This window comes from Dendropsophus ebraccatus, chromosome 2 (genome assembly GCF_027789765.1).
Source record: "Dendropsophus ebraccatus isolate aDenEbr1 chromosome 2, aDenEbr1.pat, whole genome shotgun sequence".
Lineage (NCBI taxonomy): Eukaryota > Metazoa > Chordata > Amphibia > Anura > Hylidae > Dendropsophus > Dendropsophus ebraccatus.
The window spans coordinates 135,191,219-135,211,400 of NC_091455.1; the positions used below are offsets into that span (position 1 = coordinate 135,191,219).

Sequence of the window (20,182 nt, forward strand, 5' to 3'; positions counted from 1 at the left end):
GGGCATTTTTAAGTCCGGCGTAAAAAACGCCGGACTTAATAAATGCCTCCCCAAGTTTTTACATTAGAGTGAGAAAATCTAGTATTTTAAAAAACACTAACCTTGTACGATTTTCTGATGCAAGCAACCGTGTGGGAAGATACTCAGAATGGTGTGATCAAGGAAAAACATCCAGCGAAAGGAGCCAGGGGAGGATTTCAAGAATCATTCAAACAAGTTGCACACAGTCAAGCAAACTAAAGCCAAATACAACGCTGATGCTCCAACTAACTGTTGCATGATAGTAAATGGCCACACCCATTATTTTGCTCAGTATTTCACAACCAAAATCAGAATATTATTAAAAACACAGACAGGCTATTTGAGTGGATGGCCGCCAATTAATGGCCGTTATTTTAAAACTACCATTAATTATTTGCCATTAAATGGCTCCTCTTGTTGAGAAAGAATACAGTGGGGGAACATAAGCCTTTGAGTGAACACAGGCTGAACACACAGGCTGAATACCAATTAGTGGATGAGCTTACTAGTAGAGAGCCTGTGTATTGTTCCCCTTACACAAAAATGCAGGCAGGACCCCAAAGGAGTTAAAGGAGCACTGTGCTGCATCATACCTATGGGAGGGGCAGAATTTTGCACAAGCAGCATGATTTAAAAAAAAAAAAACCTTCCTGGCTGGTGCCAACAGTGGCTTATCTAAGTATTGGGCCTAACCAAGTTCATACTGTCCTGGAAGCAGGACAATAAACTATGCCACAATGATTCTATTGTCATGGATTGGTTCCTAGAACATGACAATGAGTTTAAGTTACTTCTCTGGCCTCTGCAGTTCTTAATGCTATAGAGGTTCTCTTGGATGCAGTAGAATGGGCTGTTCAGAGCACATCAGTGCCTCCATCTAATTTGTAGTAACTGTGAGAAGCTTTCCTGTCCAGTATTACTACACAAACAGTTTTGACTCTTGGACAAATGCAGGGTTAAATTCCTGCTTATTTACTTATGTTGACATACATTTTCTTAAAGGATATGAATGTTACAGTCATTTGAATTACGGAAACAACAATGACGAGGCTCTGAAGCACAATTTGTCTTCATGACTCAAGCAGCAACTTGCAAGTCCAGGCCTAGCTGCATGAATAATTTTACCAGATTCTACACTGAAAAAATATAGTGTCTAAAGGAACAAAAATGTTCCTGGCGGAATTATCAGTCAATGAGGCCAAGATTTGGGAGTGGCTGCAGTTCTAGTCAGACTCATGCTCAGAAATAGCAACGCATAATATTCTAACAGACAGTGTCAACTGCACATCTGTCTAGTAAAAGGTGTGTCCATTTTGGAAATACTATATTGTTTATTAGGGAAATTTTCAATGAGTACCTGTAAATGACCAATGTTTTGGTCAGTATTACTAGGAGTGGATCCAAAACACAGAAAAAGAGGTACAAATTAGAGATGAGCGAACTGGGTTCGGTATTTGATTAGCGGTGGCTGCTGAACTTGCATAAAGCTCTAAGGTTGTCTGGAAAACATGGATACAGCCAATGACTATATCCATGTTTTCCACATAGCCTTAGGGCTTTATCCAACTTCAGCAGCCACCGCTAATCAAATGCCGAAAGTTCGGGTTCAGATGGACTCGAGCATGCTCAAGGTTTGCTCATCTCTAGTACAAATCTTTCCAATATAATTTTTCCCTCTGTCTATTCTACTGAAGCTTTGGTAACAATACTGAGCAAAAAGGGCCAAAATGATAACCAAAATGTTGTGTGTGCACATAGCCTTACTATTAAAAAAGATTCATTGTTACACAAAAGTAATACACTGCTCAGAAAAACAAAGGGAACACCTAAACAATACAATGGAACTCCAAGTCAATTACACGTCTGTGAAATCAACAACCCAGCAGCAGGACTGCTACCTTAACCTTTGTGCAAGAAAGAATAGAAGTGAGGGTATGTTCACACTGAGCAATATCAGCGGAATTCCGCCGGCCGCGGTGTCAAAAAAGTGCATCTATGGGAGGGCTTGTGCGGAGGCGTTATAGCCCTCCCATAGACACACTGTTTGACAATGAGGTAGACAGAGCTCTCGGCCGCAGAATTCTGATGATTTTGCTCAGTGTGAACTTACCCTTACAGTGCCAGAGCCCTGCAAAATGACCTCCAGAAGGCCACTAACATCCATGTGTCTGCTTATACTGTCAGAAACAAACCCCATAAAGATGGTATGAGGGCCTGACATCCACAAGTCGTTGTTAGGGCTCATGCACACTGAGCAAAATGTGAGGAATTTCTGCTTGAAGATTTCTGCTTGAAATTCCTCTTCTATTCTGCTCCGATCAGAATAGGAGCTGAATTCGAGTGGAATTCAAGCAGAACGCAAGCAGAATTTTAGGGTATGTGCACACTGAGGAAAAGGCGAGGAATTAGGTGAGGAATTGAAGAGGAATTTCAGCTTGAAATTCCTCCTGTAAAATATGTACAGAGCAAAGTCCCATTGTGTTCAATGGGTTTTCTGCTCTGTTGTTCACACTGCAGAATTTCCGAGCAGAATTTTCTGCTGTAGATCTGCTAGAGGAATCCTATAGAAATCAATGGGGGGGCTTAAATTCTGCTTGAATTCTGCCTGAAAACTTTCTGCTTCAATTCCTTGAGAATTGCTCAGTGTGCACATTGTGCTCAGTGCTCAGTGTGCACCTACCCTGCTTCTGTCTGAGATGGTGAATCACGTCCTGCCCCCTGTCTGCATCATCAGCCTGTGCCTAGCAAACACACACAATGTGAGACAGAGGCATGGAAGATTTGTCTCCTAAGGTGGGAGAACAGTGGGAACAGGAGACAGTGTGGATTGGCACAGGGGCCAGTTTTCTTCCAGCTACCAGTGTGGCAGAACCGTACAGATATGGCAATACATTGTAAAGACAGATCTTTATAACTTTTAATGTACTTTTAATAGAAAAAAAGTTTTTCTTATCCGGAGTTCCCCTTTAAGGCTCACAATCTAAATTCCAAATTCACCTATCAGTATATTTTGGATTGCGGGAGAAAACCGGACAAATTCCATGAAGAGGTTATCCTTGGTATTTGCACCCTTGCAGTTAAATAGACATCTGCAGCACCTGGGAGGCCCATTCGGCCTGCAAACGATGTAGGCTCAAATGGCTCAGTCTATTGCAGGAGCAGGCCCCTTGATGCATTGGGGGTTATGCCACTGATTTGAACCCAGGACCCCAGCTCTAAAAATCAACAGTGCCAACCACTGAACCACCATGCTGTCCTGAGGGAGGTCCCACAGCTAGAAACACAGTACACGCACGTACACAGTGGCATAGCGTGGGGCAGTTGCCCTGGGTGGAAAAATTTGGGGGTAGGGCACACTTTTTTTTTTTTTACCCATAAGAACGTAAAGTAAGTGGTGCTGCCTACATGTACACATGACCAGTCAGTATTGCATAGGCCCAAGAAATTCTGTGGTAAAAAAGGAGACCCTGCTCCTGTACAGTACATGTATTCTTCATCACACCACCTGAAGGGAAAAGCCTGTGCCACTCCAGGGGACACAGAGCGAGGAGGGAAAAAAAATTTAGCCTCAGTGATGGAGTTGAGAGATGGTAAGTAGGATTTCTATTATTTTCTGTTTTTGTGGGCAGCTTTCTAATGGATTGGATTTTCTATTTACAGCAAATGCCAAATGGGTAGACTACTTGCTGGAGACATTAACCTAATGGGGGGTGGGATTACTTACTGGTTGCATCGACATAATGAGGGGGAGAGTATTCCCACTGCAAGCATTTTCCTATGGTGGATATTGTAAATTTACTGGGGGGAGACTATTAGTCTAATGGGCGATTACATTGCTACTGGTGGCATCTACCCAATATGGAAAATTGTCTACTACCTAATGGAAGTCTCTACCTAATGAGATCCTTAGCTTACTTGCAGTATCTACCTAAAGGAAAGGAAATTACTGGCCTACTGGTGGCATCTACCTTGTGGGGGGGAAATTACCTACTTCCCTATAACCTACCTAATTGGGCGGAATTTGCTCTCTCCTAGGGGCATCAGTCTACTGGGGAATTCTACCTGATTTAAATTGGATTATCTGCTTTCATTCATATTGTTAGATTAGGTGGCCTCCCAGGACCTAAATTCTTCCCTTCTATTAGTAAGTATGACCTTTTTCTGGTCCTAAAAGACCCTGCTAAACTGCTGCTCCCAGACATCCGGATTCCTTCTCCATGCTACACAATGCGACAGAATTCAATAATGCTACAGGATTGCAGAATTACTGTATTCTATACTAAAAGAATCTAAACAGAAATAAAAACTATCATGTAATTCAGTGATTATGAAATGTTTGGATTACTCATAAAAATTGTGTTGAGAACTATTCATCAGTTAACATTACGCATGTCTATTGGAAGTCACCTCAGTGACCCATTAGTCACCTGAAAACAATTGCAGTAAGACTCTAGAACCTGATAGCCCAGTATTCTTGCTAAGCATTGCTACCACTATAGGAGACCTGATTTGATGATCTGAAAGACACTGCATAAGGATTAATACAGTAGAGGGGATTTCTTTCCTGTGTTTTGAGACTTGTAACTGAGGCTCTGTGGACATTTGCATATCGGTAAATCTGTGAAGGGGGGGGGCTGTTTTCTTCATAAGTGACTGTCTCAGTCATAATAGTGTAAAAAAATAAAGCATAACAATATAAATAAAATACATGTTTTATTACCACCATGCTTTAAATGAGCAATATAAAAAATGCTTATAAGTTGTACTCACTATGATATGTACACAAGTTTCCCAAGTTAACTAATGTTTGTCCTGGGAGATCTCAAGGCATGACCAGAGTGCATTTATGACTGGAATGTCAGATTATGTTTGATTTACAATTACACAAGAGAGATCAATTTATACTACATTAAATAGGTTTATTTACAACATATACATGGTTTACAGAACAGAATGAGACTGACACAATAAGGCTAAATGAACAAATGATGTTCAAGGCTAAGGCTGCGACAAGGGTTAGGTTAGGGATTATTGCAATGTATTCTCAATATACCTATGGTTAAAAAAAAAAAAATTCACGTGACTTCAGGATGACACTATGTTACAGGGCAGCCCAACAGCCTAATGAGTAGTTCAGTCATTTAACTTATATCTTCATCCTAGGTAAAACTAAGTAAAACCTGCAAAATCAAGCTAGGGCTTAATTATGGAGAACAGGGTATATACACCTACATACCAGCCAGACCACTGCTTTTAGAGTGTCTAAACAATGTCCTGTCAACAATGGGAGGAATAGAGCGGGGATATCAGGAGATGGAGACCAGTTTGCTAAATGAAGGTATTCGACTTAATGAGCCCTAAAAGTTTAACTATATTAGTTGAGATGGAAATACCTCTTTGGTGATTCCCACCAATAACATTGACAGCAGTCATTGTCTGGCATGTTCTACATGGAGAATAGTGGCACACAATATTACCAGGAGTTTTCTAGGCAGGGAAGAAGGGACTTTTTTTCCCATGTCACGCTCTTTCTAGTTCCCAACTCCCTAGTTTACATCAACTGCATTTCTATAGCAGATGTACATTAAAGTGACTGTACCACCAGGCCCAGGCTGAAGCACTGGAGGCCGACCCACCCTTAGTGGGAGGAAATCCCCTCCCCCCTATGATAGGGTTCCATTGATTCTAATGGAGTCATGTCATGGAGGGACTGGAGTTTCTTCCCACTAAAGGGTGGTTCGGCCCGCCTCCAGTGCTTCAGCCTGGGCCTGGTGGTACAGTCATTTTAAGTTCTACATGCAAAACAGGCTAGGAAAATAAAAACAAGAGTAGTTAGACCATTTGGAGAGTCTTCCACAGTGACATACATATTGGCATTAATAAGCCAACAGTTGTCTGTATGCTTTTTACCAGGAAACTGGAGGTTTGGTCGCAAAATGTCATAAATGAGCAGAATGTAAACATATTGCAATGTTTAATATTTTTTAGACAACAAATTCACATCTAGAGAAACATTTAACGTCAGTGTTACACAAGCTTTTTTATAGGTAATTGTAGCCATACTAGTTTCCAAGCAGAAAATCACACAAAACAGATGTATTTTTTAATGGTCCGTTTGCATTTGGGCTTTAAAAACAAACTGACTTTTGTCAGTGCTCTTTCTGTTCGTGTTGTTTTTTTTGAACAAGGGAAGAAAAGGTGCATGCAGGATTTTTTTTTTGTGTTAAAAAAAAAAAAACAACACTGACGGAATACATGCAAACAAAGCACAGCTATGACAAGTGGAGCACAATAAAAATACATAGAAATTTATTAAGCGTTGGACAGATACGTCAGATTCAATTTATGCTAAAACTGAACAGCTAAGCGGAACAGTGGTGGATAGGGTCATTAAATGGACCCTTTTACCATCTCATGTAGAGCCCTAGAGGTATGTTCATTGTTGTAGTTTTTTCTTTTACTTTTTGTTTAACCTAAATATGATTGATCTTATCCAACAAATGGTTCATGCCAAAAAGGTTTTTAATTTGTCTATTACAGAATGAAATTGTCTCTGGAATCCTTTAAATGGACTACTTTAAGTGTTAAAGCGAATCTGTACCCACAATCTGCCCCCCCAAACCGCTTGTACCTTCAGATAGCTGTTTTTAATCCAAGATCTGTCCTGGGGTCCGTTCGGCAGGTGATGCAGTTATTGTCCTAAAAAACAACTTTTAAACTTGCAACCCTGTGTCAAATTGGCGTGGCCTAGAGTGTCTATGCCCTAGGCTTGCACCGCCCCTCCGTCCCTCCTCTTTATCATTAGGAATGCCCCTGGGCAGGATTTCTCCTAATTATAACTTGTCTGAACACTGCACATGTGTTAGATCATTAAGACACCTGTGATAAAAAGGAAAACTGCTGCCTGGGGCATTCCTAATGGTGAAAAGGACAGGGAGGAGTGATGGAGAGGTGATGCAGGCCTAGGGCATACACACTTTAGGCCACGCCAATTTGACACAGGGCAGTAAGTTTAAAAGTTGTTTTTAGGACAATAACTGCATCACCTGCTGCACGGACCCCAGGACAGATCTTGAATTAAAAGCAGCTATCCATAGGTACAGGCAGTTTGGGGGGGATGGGAGAAAATTGTGGGTACAGAGTCACTTTAATGTTATACTCAGTGTACTTAATTTTTAATGGTATACTCAAGCAAGCAAAATGATTTTCTAAAACCACACCCAAACTGAGGGCAAGATTTTCTGGAAGAAAGTGCCTATGTTTATGTAAGCCTGGACAACCTTTTTAACTGTGCTATACCTGTTCAATGGTTGAAGTCAATGGGGCTGAGCTACAATACCAGGCAAAACCTGTGGAAAGGTGGGGCACAATTTTTGGAGGAAAATAGTCATGCTCATTTAAGCCTGTGTTAAAAAAAAAGTAGTTTTTTTTGTAATGTACTAGCAGTAATAAGACACATTTCTATAAATTAAAGATAAAAATATACAATGCCTTTCTCCTCATGGATTGTATCCTCTGCAAGTAGTCTTTTGTAGCTGCTGATGCATAAGTTATTCACATTACTAAAAGAGCTGTTCTGTAAAGACTGTAGACAGCAGCACACAGGAGTCATTGCTCTACTCTGATGCTCAATGGATAGAACGCATGTATAGTCTCCATTGGCATAAAAAATAAAAATATTTATATACATGTCTTTTTGGACATATTATGCAGATGACATAGTTCCACTTCTTGAGTCATCCATGTAGGTTATACTAGTATCCTCATTTTCCACTGGTTGCCTTGAAATTGATTTAGAGAAGACATAGATCTCATTATCTTTCATTGAAAGAGCGAGATTTTCATCAATTATATCTCCATTGATACTTTCAATTTTTACATCTTCTTTGATACTTGTTTCCTTTACATCATCTTTGGTGCTTCCATTAGGAAAAGTAATAGGGGGAACAGGTGGAACATCACCCATGGGGCCCTCAAAAGGTCGGTACACATCAACTTCTGAATCCGTTCCATTGTTGTCTTGTAATAGGTGGCCATAGACCATTGTATCATCAATGACTGCATAGATATGGGACTCATTGCTTTTTCTTCCCTTCTTGAAAAATGCTTGGCGTCGAGGTGCCTCTGTGTTCACCTTGGAATTGTATATACCCACAGGAGTCTCAACACGCTTTTTCCTTAGAAAAGAAAAAAAATTGCTTACACCAAATGAAAGTAATACATTATGGGTACATATTTTTTGTTTCACTAAATATTGGCATTTATACCCATATTATGTATGGATGAAATTATAAAAAACAAACAAACAATGAATAACACAAAGGTCACCCTAACTTGAGCAGGCTCGGGTAGCCAAACCCTCTAGCACTAACTCTTTTTAGGATGAGACTATTGCTATTATGTTTTTGCACTTCAAGTTTGTAATTAAATTGTATATGTGTGCTGCTCACTACATGATAATTTGAGGTTTCCCAACCAGCATTCATGCTAATGGTTAATTTAAATTTCCACCAGCTCAGAAATTCATGAAAATAGTAAAAATACATCTCAGCAACAATATAGCACCAGACAAGAATTATAGAGTGCTTTATTTGCCCCTAAAGCAAGCCTTTTGAATGTAGGAAGTAAAATCAAAATTATTGGTTATTATTTAAAGGGAACCAATCACGCCGAAATTTCCCCCATTGATAAGGAAATGTGCTGATACATCACCCAGCATGCTTCTTAAACATCCCCCTGTCCCCTCTGTCTCCTCCTTTATTACCCTGCAATCTTACATTTGTGAAGTCCTGTGCCGTATGCTAATCAGCCCCAAGTAGTCACGGTGGGCTGAACTAGTCATGGTCCTGGGCGTAGTTATCCGGGTCCTGGGCGGCTTCCAGCGCTGTAATCACGCCCAGAGGGGCATGATTCAAAGACCTGAGCTCCGCCAACATAATCTCTGGCTTGCGTTCCATGACGGCGGCTCGCCGACGTCTTCGGCACATCGTGCACGCACAGTACGTCAGTGTCTCCTCCGGCCATACTGCGCATGCGCGGCATGCGAAAGATGCGACACGCCGCTGTCGTGGAACGCAAATGCCGCTGACGTGCAATGCAAGCCAGAGATGGCATTGAAGGAGCGCAGGTCTTTGAATCACGCCCCTCTGGGCGTGATTACAGCGCTGGAACCGCCCAGGACCCGGATAACTACGCCCAGGACCATAACTAGTTCAGCCCACCATGACTACTTGGGGCTGATTAGCATACGGCGCGGGACGTCAAATATGTAAGATTGCGGGGACAGAGGGGACAGGGGGATGTTTGGGAAGCGTGCTGGGTGATGTACCAGCACATTTCCTTATCAATGGGGGAAATTTGGGCGTGATTGGTTCCCTTTAAAGGGAACCTGTCAGCACCCAGACCAGAGCCGTTATGCTGACAGTGGAGTTTAGGTGGCTGGCCCCTTGTGAGCATGGTACTTGTAGTAATTGGTCACTCTGAGGTCCTGGCAGATAGCAGACAGTGACAGCTCCTTCTGTAAGTACATACACTGTCGCTGATAAGGGGGGGCATGGTGGTTACTGGCTTAGAACTACAGCCAGCGGCATAAATGTGGGTTTTACTTCTACAAGAGCTGTGACAATGTAGGGATACAACTCCCACTTTTGGTAGCACCACATGTGGAAACATCCAGTGTATGAAAATACAACAGTATTGATGCCGAGTGGTGAACTTGAATAAAATACTTAGTGCCAGAATTTTTTAGGAGGCATATCAAATCCTCTAAAACACTGAATAAGAAGTGACAAATAATTCTCATCTACCCCAAAATGGTACTAAAACTACACATAATTGCACAAAAGACACCACAATATAGTGGTCTGCTATGTCTGTGTTAGTACAGTGGTATTGTTTAGGTTTGGTATGGAGGTGTTAGCCAATCATAGTATGGTGGTATTGTTCAGATCTCTTGTAAATGCTCTCACCTTCCCCGCTCCATCGCTGGTGCTGGTGTATCCCGCAGCTTCAGTCCCAGGCGCTTCTGGGTCTGCACAGGGACCTGAGATGTGACGTGCAAGGCCCATTCATGCCAGTCATGCCGTAGCGGTGTCCCACCTCAGGCTTGCTCAGCAAGTAAGTGGCCAAGGCAGGACCCCTCAATGACTGCTGACTGGTTGAGCGGTCCTGGCACTTCATGTCCCAGTTACCCACTCAGACCCATAAGCGTCTGGGACTTGGGGACTGGAGCTGCGGTATACCAGGATCAGCGCTGAAGCTGGGGAGGTCAGAGCATGTTACTTCTTAAATCCTCCCCCTCCCCAGCACTCTTCTTTAAGTATGCATTAGAAAAAAAAACAGATTCCTTCAGCCCTCTTTAAAATTCATATATTTATTGTTGCAATTCTTTAAATAGAATTGACGCGTTTTGAGACTGACCGTCTCTTATTCATGGTATTTGTGCAATATATACATAGACAAAAGTGTTAGTGCACAATCTTAGTAGACAAACAAAATCAGAGTAACATAAAAAGCAAACACAAAAGTGACACTGGGGAAAGCTATAATGCCACAGACAGTTGCTTATCTACTACTTACTACTATACTTTATATGATATGATATGATGAGGTATGTTTACCATTTGCACGCTATTCACCACAGTCTGGGAATCATATCATGGTTTGGCATCATGGTTTCATGATTTCATGATTTGTCCAATTTCATTCTCGGCTGATATACAGACATGTGTCTGTTTACTGGTTGGGGTAGAGTGACCATTGCTATATACACCCAGCAGCAAACTTCATATCATGGTCCAGTATACATTTTATGCAACTGTCTGTGGCATTATAGCTTTCCCCAGTGTTACTTTTGTGTTTGCTTTTTATGTTACTCTAATTTTGTTTGTCTACTAAGATTGTGCACTGACACTTCGTCTATGTACAGTATATATGTTGCACAAATACCATGAATGAGAACCGGTCAGGCTTGAAACGCGTCACTTTTTAAAGAATTGCAACAATAAATATATGAATTTTAAACAGAGCTGACGGAATCTGTTTTTTCTTCTGTACGAATACCCTGGAATCCAGGGGCTTTGCCTTCGTGCTCAACATATTTGTGAATGTACAAGAAAGCATGAACATATAGACTGAGCGCTGACCACACATGTTCTTTCTTATATTTAAGTATGCATTGTCTGAAGCTATTGCCTAGCAATACTGTGATGGGAATCGCTACAGACAATATGCAGATCATTTATTGCACAAACTTTTATATTTTAAGTAGTTTAAAACGTGTAGAAAAGATTCAGACCGAAACCATGCGTCCATTTCCTTCCCAGTAAGTGTGGGCTGTTGCCTGGATTATTGGCCTGGCGGCTATTGGTTACCGCATGGGGTTTGGTTGCAGTTGCATGTGGGGACGAGCCCTAAAACTGAATATCAATATGATTTTCGTATAATAGTAAATCATGATAAGTAGTGATTGAAAAGGGGACGTTTTCTAGGTTTAGTGCCTAGGGCAGCAGGAGCTGTAAATACGACCCTGCCCATTACCCTAACTCTTTTGTATGTTTGATGCTGTTGATGAACTAGCTTGGTTTACTGTCTATACGTTATACTGTATAATTTGAAACACCTCACCCTGCTGTTGTCATTATGACATAATAGATCTACACTGACAAGCATGCAGGTTCTGGAATGTTCTGAAGTATTCATTCTTTTCTGTGGACATTACACAATAAACATACTTACTTTCTCTTGATGCAGCAAACCGCTGCCATTACTGCCAAAACAACAGCAACTGCTGAAGCTACGGATATCAGTATAATCTTTAAAACTGTAGAAATAGAAAAGAAAGTTACATAGAAGGATTATTATATTACAGTAGTTTCATGGCTAATCATGTTTTTCAGAGCATATCATTAGGGTCTTTAATTAAATTGTATATTGAACGAAAATATTCATTAAGTACCAACGTAGTGAGGACGAGGAGAAGAGCAACGTGTTGTGGTCCCCCTGGGAGGGAGGTATACCGTATGAGGGTCCTTACTGCAGAGGGGGAATGAATACAGTATGGGGAGGGGTGGACTACCTGCAGAGGAAGGATTATACAGTATGGTGGTAGAACTACAGAGGGGGAGCAAGGTATAGAGTATGAAGGCCTAACTAAAGGAGAACTTACATTATAGGAGCCTAACATACAGTATAGCAGCTAATTAGTTTAAGGAGTAGGGTTACAGTGTAGGGGCATAACTGTATTCCTCCAGGAAGAGCTACCACGCAAATAAGACCTAGCCCTTTTTTAAAACCAAAAAAATAATATAAAGACCCTTTCTTTTTTCTGAGACTTGTGTTTCTACTACTGCAGCAAATCTTAAAATATTACAACTTAAATTATTGTATTTTTGACTATAAGTTGCTTAAAGACATATGAATATCACTGGACAAGCAAGAACAAGTTATATTGTCTTAAATGAGAAAATTGTAAATCTACTCTAGCGAGACTGAATGTTAATAAATAGGATTGGGGAAAGACATTGTGGCCATAAATTTAATGGCGGTTTTAGAAACTTTACAGTGCATCCCAATCTTACACTAGTCCATATAATCAATGAATTCATCTCATGTCAGAGTGAAAATAAAGTTTAGTAATCTATAATTAAAAAAAAAACAAACCCCTCCTCTGCCTTCAAAGATCCCCTTACAAAAACACGGAGTGACCCAAACTACAAAATTATATTTCTTACTCACGGTGAATGCTGTAAAAAAAATAATAATGTCAGAATTTCTGTACTTTGTTGATTTGCCTCCCACAAAACCAATAGGGATTTTATATACACCCCCAAATTTTCTTTTGCAGAAACAAGCCCAAACTCATCTCAGCTTTAGAATAAAAATAAAGTATATCGGTCTATTGCTCCAAAGTGAAAAATATGAAATTTTCCATTACTGCAATCATACCCTCTCAGAAAGTATAGTTATAATGTAAATGTTTACTTAACAGTCAACTGTGTAAATTTAAAAGTATTTAAAAAAGCCATTACCCCTTCATTAAAAGTTAATACATTATATGAACAAAATGGGGGTCATAAAAAGTACAACATAAATATCAAGCTGTCGTGAGGCTATGTTGGTGAAAACAAGGAACTTCTTACAGCACTCCAAATGAAAGTAGATAAAAGCAATCCTTTAATTCATAAGTATTAAAAAGTTTTACTCCACATGGGAGAACCGTACCAACGCGTTTCACACTTTTAGTGCTTAATCATGGTGTATTCGGTCACATATACAACTGGTGGTTTAAAAACATTTTACTCGCCGCCCAACTCTACCCCAGTTCCGGTGATGTATGGTCACATGATTGTGTTATGTCACCTAATTGGAAAAAGGGGGGTGGGGGGACCCATACCAAAAATTATATGCATATACATATTGTCATATAAGGAAAGGAAAAGGATATGTGCTAAAGAATTATGTAAGTAGCCATAATATTAATGTCAATCACTTCTGCACATGAACCTTAATGAAATATGGCAATAGGGAAATATGGCAATCCAGAGATCATGTTCATGTCGTTCAATGTATATAATGATACAACAGGTCATTCCTATAGTTTAGACCATGCGGAAAGCGAGTATTTAACCTAAAAATGCTTTCTGCTTTAATGTGTAATAGTCTGTCTCTCCAGTTTCCCCCACGTATGGGCCTTTCGACTTTCTTAATTCCATAGAAGCAGAAATTGGTTATATCTCCATTGTGCACTTCTGATCCAGAGGACCTTGCAAAACCTTTCTTTTGGGCTTCTGATAAATGTTCTCTTATTCGGGTCTTCAGTTTGCGACTTGTGCACCCTACGTACAAAAGATCCTGCCTCCTTCACTGAGTGGCTGAGCGGACCTGACGTCACGTCTCGGGCCCGCGTCAGACACCCAGAAGCGTCCGGGAACCGGGCACCGAAGCGCCACGATGCGGGACCCGCCACTGGAACCGGGGAGGTGAGTGGACGTCTTTTCCCTCGGCCACCTCGGCTCTGGTCCCAGCGCAAAAGTGCCGCCACGCTGGAGTACCCCTTTAAGTGCAGCCAAACAAGATGCAGGGTGTGCCCATTTGCAAGAAAAACAAGAGACTATACAAATAGCAATAGAACGGAGAATCACAGCTTCCTGGGATTTCATCAACTGCAACAGTGAATATGTGATATATATCATTGAGTGCACATTATGTCATCTTTTGTACCTAGGGTGCACAAGTCGCAAATTGACCCGAATAAGAGAACATTTATCAGAAGCCCAAAAGAAAGGTTTTACACAATCCTCTGGAGCTGCAAAACATTTTTCAGAAGTGCACAATGTAATGCAATGGAAGAAGTTCCTTGTTTTCCCCTGCACTATTGGCATTACTACGCTGAGCCGGTGTCCTACCTCTACGTGCACCCTCCTCCAGAAAGACTCAAGTCCATGAATTACATTCAAACAAGGTGAGCTGACTACGAAACTCTCTCTGCATTTATATATGTTGGTGAAAAACTCCAGCTCTTAAAAAGTCAATGAAAATTGTCCATTAAGGCCCAGAATGCATCCAGAGTAAAGTGGTTTTGAACACAGCTTTGTTTAAAATGTTCTAGATGACCTTGCAGAGTACTGTGACTGTCAATGGATTAAATTTTAACTAATAAAAGTGGAAATTCATGTTTGTCACCATTGTGCTAGACACCACTGTTCTAGTTTTTTTGGTCCTTACACCAGTGTTTCCTTACTGGATCGACAAAGGGGATAAGCTGGAAAATAAATGTTGTTGTTTGCTGCAATTCATAATTAATTAGTTATAAGGAATTATTATGGGAGATTTCAACTATCCCAGTATAAGCTGGGAGGAAGAAACCTACAGGTCCAGCAAAGTTAATACCAAATGCAATTATTTTTACAATTATTGCAAGACCCTAAAAGTGGAGAGGACTTTTACTCCTCGTTAAAAAACAAAACAAAAAAAAAAAAATAGACAGGACATCAAAAAGTATAGACAGACTCTTAGGTTTCCACATGACAGGTTTCCAGTTTCCATGGAAGAGCTTTGCATCAGGAACTGACGCCTTGACAGCTGTAGCAGCAGGGGAGCAAGAAAAATAGGTATAGGATTTTTTTTCTTCTAAAGTTGGATATATACCCATGTAAAGATCTGTGTATAAACTGCTTAATCCAGCAAGAAGCTTAGTGACACTTCAAAAACATATTGACACACAAAATCTGGCAGGAGCTCTGAATTCTGCAGGACTTACTGTCATAGACGGACCCTTATTTCTAATTTCTAAGGATTCTATTACAACATGGACTGTTCAATAAGACTTGAACATAGTAATTGTGGTGCCAATAGTCAAAAGGTCCAAAACTTTGCCTGTAAGGCCTGTACGTTTTACCTCTATTGAGAGTGAAATATTTGAAGGTTTTCTAAAACATCTTCTACATTTGGGAACAGAGGGTGTACTTTGCTACAGAGAATCCCAGTCTGCAGTCCTCAGAGTAGTATTAGATTAGCTGCACTCTCTTGTGGTGTAGGTAGTATATGTTACTTCAGCACAGTTAGGTTAAGGGACTGTCTTTGGGCCTTGCCAGGGCAACTGGTACTGTGTGTGATGAGCAGGAATCTGTGTCAAGCAGGAATCAATGGAGTTCATCGGCTTAGGCACTTTGCTCCAAATCCTGGATAGATGGACTGTCCTGAATAAGTGTAGAATAGGTTACCCCAAGCATAGACAAGGTTCTTCCTAGGCCATAGTTACCATACCTCTAGGTTTAGCACTGCATACTTGTTACTAGAGAGTCTCTCATAAGATTCTGTAATCTGTGGCCCCTGACAAGACCCTGGCCCTTAGGCCAAGCCAGGATATAAGCTTCAGCAGGAATTTTGTTTTCAATCTCTTCCTCTCACCACCATCCACTAAAGAAGACTTCAAGAACCCTCCCACCAGGAACTCAAAGACTTAAATAGGGGTGATATGGACAAACTCTCTATTGGTAGGGCACCTAAGCCACTAATGGGACAACACAAGGAAAGTGAGAACAGAATTAACCCTTCCGGACCTCCAGCAGTGCAATATGGTAGGAGAAAGTGAGACACCAAGTGGTAAAAGTGCAAAATGTCACTCATCATCCCAGAGTGTGACACCTGACAGAGATACCTTGTGACAGATGGATTACAGACATAGTGGCAATAATCCAAATTAAATGCCTGCAGGACTTTATGGTAAGGTAGAATATGCATAATGAAAAACAGATAAAAGTTTCCATCAATGTCAAAAGCAAATGAATAGCTACTAATCAGGGCTAAGGGCTCAGGCAATCGTTGGCTAGAAAACTAAAAGCAAATGCTAAAAGATAGGCAGCCAAAACAAAATGCTAGCTTTGCCAAAAAAGGCAAGACATGACAAGAGAGCACAAACACACTGATCCTGAAAATGCCCCAGAATTATGGCACAATTTGGGGGCAATTGCACCAAAACACAAAATAAAATGACTTTCCCCACCTTTACTATGTGTTTTCAACACTTTACTGATTGGAAGAACGAAAATGGGGCATCTGTAAACACGTGTGGCTTTAGGTGCGCCAAACAAATTACATCATATTCTTGTGCAAACTCTGGCAGAGGTAAAGCCAACTACTAGCGGACACCAGGATTTATCAATCAGCACCACACTGTGAGAAATCTTGACCCCTTCACTTTTATAAATAAATAGAGTTGTGCTGCAACCTACAAGCTGCAGTGACCTCGTAGTTGGAAGAAAATCCATACTAGATGGATTTTCAGTTACTGCAAGATCTCAGCAGCTTGTGGGTCACAACCATTTATGTGTAGGAGCAAAGGGGTTGTGTGATGGGTAGTGCAACATGGAGACTCCTGGTGGTGTGACCAGAAATCACCATGTAGCTCCTGTCTTTTTTATTTTTTTATTTTTATTAATTTTGGTTCACCGATTGGTTTAACAGTATAACTGGCAGCTGCATAAGGTAAATTAATCCATTAAATAACCCAAGGGAGCAGGAATAGCAGCCACAGAAGCAACCAAACACAACAAAATCCCTTCGCTTTTTAATAAAGCCTTTGGCTTGGTTTCCACATTTGCATTCAGAATGGGAGGGAATTATTTGTAACATTGAAAAGCTATTAAGGTTTCAAAGTGTCATTTATTTTGTATTAATGATTCATTTTTTACCATAATTTCCCACAAATTGTGCAATCGCTGTAAAATAGCACAATTGTTGCTGCGATTCAGTCAAAATTGCAGCAAAAATGGCATCAAAACGCATCATTAATGCAAACTAAATGCTACGTGTGAACTCCAGCCTTAAACAAAATAATCAACATGATATAGATATCTCACCTGGAGAAACTTGATTGAAGGTAATAGACAATTGCAATTGAAGCTTCTTTGTTCCTGTCAATGGTTTGCAGTTGGAGATGTTAACCCAGAATGCAGAGTACATATCCAATGGTCCTGGTAGTTGTTGATCCTCTCTTCGTACAATGCCTGGCCCATCATCTATCTGTTCCTTTATATTGACATATGCACGGCCCATTTCACACAATATATCCATCTTGTCTTTTCCAAATTTTAGCCTTCCAGATTGTTTTTTAGGTAAATTTATACCCCATGAAACAGACACATAATCTGGAAGCCCGTAATCCCAGTGTGGCGTTTGTAAATAAATAGCATCTTGAGTTTTTGGAGACACAGTAAATATGCACTCCTCTGAAAAGAATACAAATTTTAATTATTAAGAAGCCAGGCAGTATAAGGTGTTCATAAACTGTAAAATAAAAGTACAATCCAGCTGTAATTTTCAGGTAAAAATATGGCAGTATTTTTAATACAATAATGTGCTCCATAAGGAATTGGATGGCAGTGCACACATACCATAGAATAATGGTGGTAACCAATTACGACCATCTAAATAATTAACATGCCCAATATTTACCAAAAAAAAAAAAAAAAAAAAAAAAAAAAAAGAGCAAATAGCGCATCATTTACAGCGATCATCTATATTTTTATTTCTTCATTAGAACCTGATACTGAAACATATAGTTTTTTTTCTCATCTGATTTTTTCCCCCCCAAATGTAATTTTTTTTTGTACATTAATATGGGGCTGGCCATTTTGCCTGAGCTGTTTTAACAGCATTTAGAGAGATGCTTTACAACAAGCCCCATAGACATAAGCACAATAGTCTGTACCTGACTATTCATGTGAAACATTTTTAGGCATGCTCTGTGACCTTTTCTGGAGAAGAAAGACTGTTATGACTGTAAATGAATAGAAGATAATCTTTATCATAGACACCAGGGTTTAAATGCTTAGTTGAGCACATTGTTTGTGATAATTTAAAGCAAATGTACCATTAGGGAGGAGTTTTTTTCCCCTTACCTGGTCGGTGCTGGCATAGGGATCCCGGTGTCACTGTGCTTTTTTCAAAACGCTGCCTGGTTCCAACACTTGCCACCATTTTGTTCTTGAGCACCTATACACTGGAGGTGGGCCCAATGCCCCCAGTGTGATGATATCCCCTCCCCTCGGTGGTGAGCCTCCATTAGAATCAACAGATCCGCGTCAGTGAGGGGAGGGGATATCATCACACTGGGGGTCCTGGGCCCACCTGCAGTGCATAGAGCTGGGCCAGTGCACAAGAACAAAATGGCACCTAGCCCTGAAACTGGACAGCGTTTTGGAAATAGGACCACGCCACCAGGATTCCATCACCAGCGTCGACCAAGTAGTGTGTAAAGAAAAAGTGACTTTACTAATGGATATGTTTTTTAAACCGGTTAAAAGTACTTTCTAGTAAAATATGTTTGGTCCATTATAGTCAGTTAGCCGCTACAGATGCACTGCAGTAGTATATGTCTGAATCCTAAAGTATAGTGGCAATGTAGCCTGAAAACATCACGTCAATGGGGCCTAAGTGTAATACTAGATGTGTGCAATGAAATCAGCATTATTGAGTTGTTCACAACACTTACAACCAGCACCATACCTTTAATGAATGATACAAAAGACACACAGAGGTCATGTGTCAGTAGTTTTTGTGGATTTCCATTCCTTGGTACATTAAGGATTATAGTAACATTGTCTCGCATTTGAATCTTTTCAATTGATCCATTGGGACAAAAAGTTCCAAGTTTAAAATAGTTTTTGTTAGTGGAACTCAAGATGTCATATGCAAACCCTGTAGACGTTGAATTGCAAGGTTTATCTGAAACACTCTGTTGTAGGTATGTGGAGGTTGATACTATTTCAGTACTGATGTATTCCGGAGCTATTAACTTCCAGGTGAAACTCTCCAGCTGTACAGGAAAGTCAACAAAGTTCCGAGGAATGGTCAGGGGCATATTACTTATGTTGCAGGTGGCCAGATTCCAGCATTCTAATAACACAATAAAAGACAAAGAGGATACATTATATACTCTGGACAGCAGGTAAAGTCAAATGCAAGTTAGTAATATAAGCAAAAGTTTGTGTGTGTAAAAACTGTCCAGGTATGATGGGAATTGGTTTTGCAACAAATGGAGGAACCTAGCAATATTTGGCCAAAAAAAGAGAGATCATTAAGGACACAGAAAGTCCCAATCTTTTGCACGCTCACACTAGGTCTCTTGAGTTGAGTTAGGCTAATTATATTATTAACTTTTGCTAATCATCTAATTAATTATATTATGCATGCTTACCAGGAGACAATGCTTTTTGTTACGCAACAATTCAGCCAGAATAACCCTTTGATTATTCTTAAGGCCCTATTCCACCAACAGATCTGACGACAGATTATCTGCCAAAGATTTGAAGCCAAACCCAGGAGTGGATTTGAAAAGAGGAGAAATCCAGTCTTTCCTTTATGACCTGTTCTCTGATTATAGTCTGTTCCTGAGTTTGGCTTCAAATCTTTGGCAGATAATCTGTCGGCAGATCTGTTGGTGGAATAGGGCCTTTAGTAATAGACCATACAATGCGAGCACCCCCAGAATTCTCTGCTACTGAATGCATATGCGCAGCAGCTGTACACATGCGCAGTGAGCACCTGTCCCACTCTGTGCATGCTCAGAAATGGCTGTCAATCAACTAATACATATCTGAAAGCCTGCAAAGGACTGGGACTTTCTTTGTTTTTAACAGAGAAAAGACCAAATATCAGC

The 20,182-nt window shown here is 40.4% G+C and overlaps 1 protein-coding gene across 1 annotated transcript in view; it reads right to left on the reverse strand.

Moving 5' to 3' along the window:
• Nucleotides 1–5,788: 5,788 nt before the first annotated feature.
• CDCP1 (CUB domain containing protein 1) overlaps nt 5,789–20,182 on the reverse strand; it is a 53,702-nt gene continuing 39,308 nt past the window's right edge. The window contains exons 6-9 of the mRNA XM_069958381.1: nt 19,030–19,419; nt 17,382–17,750; nt 11,758–11,842; nt 5,789–8,198 (exon numbers count right to left, since the gene is read on the reverse strand). Of these exons, the coding sequence (XP_069814482.1) occupies nt 7,727–8,198; nt 11,758–11,842; nt 17,382–17,750; nt 19,030–19,419 (1,316 nt within the window). The 3' untranslated portion in view covers nt 5,789–7,726. The remainder of the gene's footprint in view (nt 8,199–11,757; nt 11,843–17,381; nt 17,751–19,029; nt 19,420–20,182) is intronic.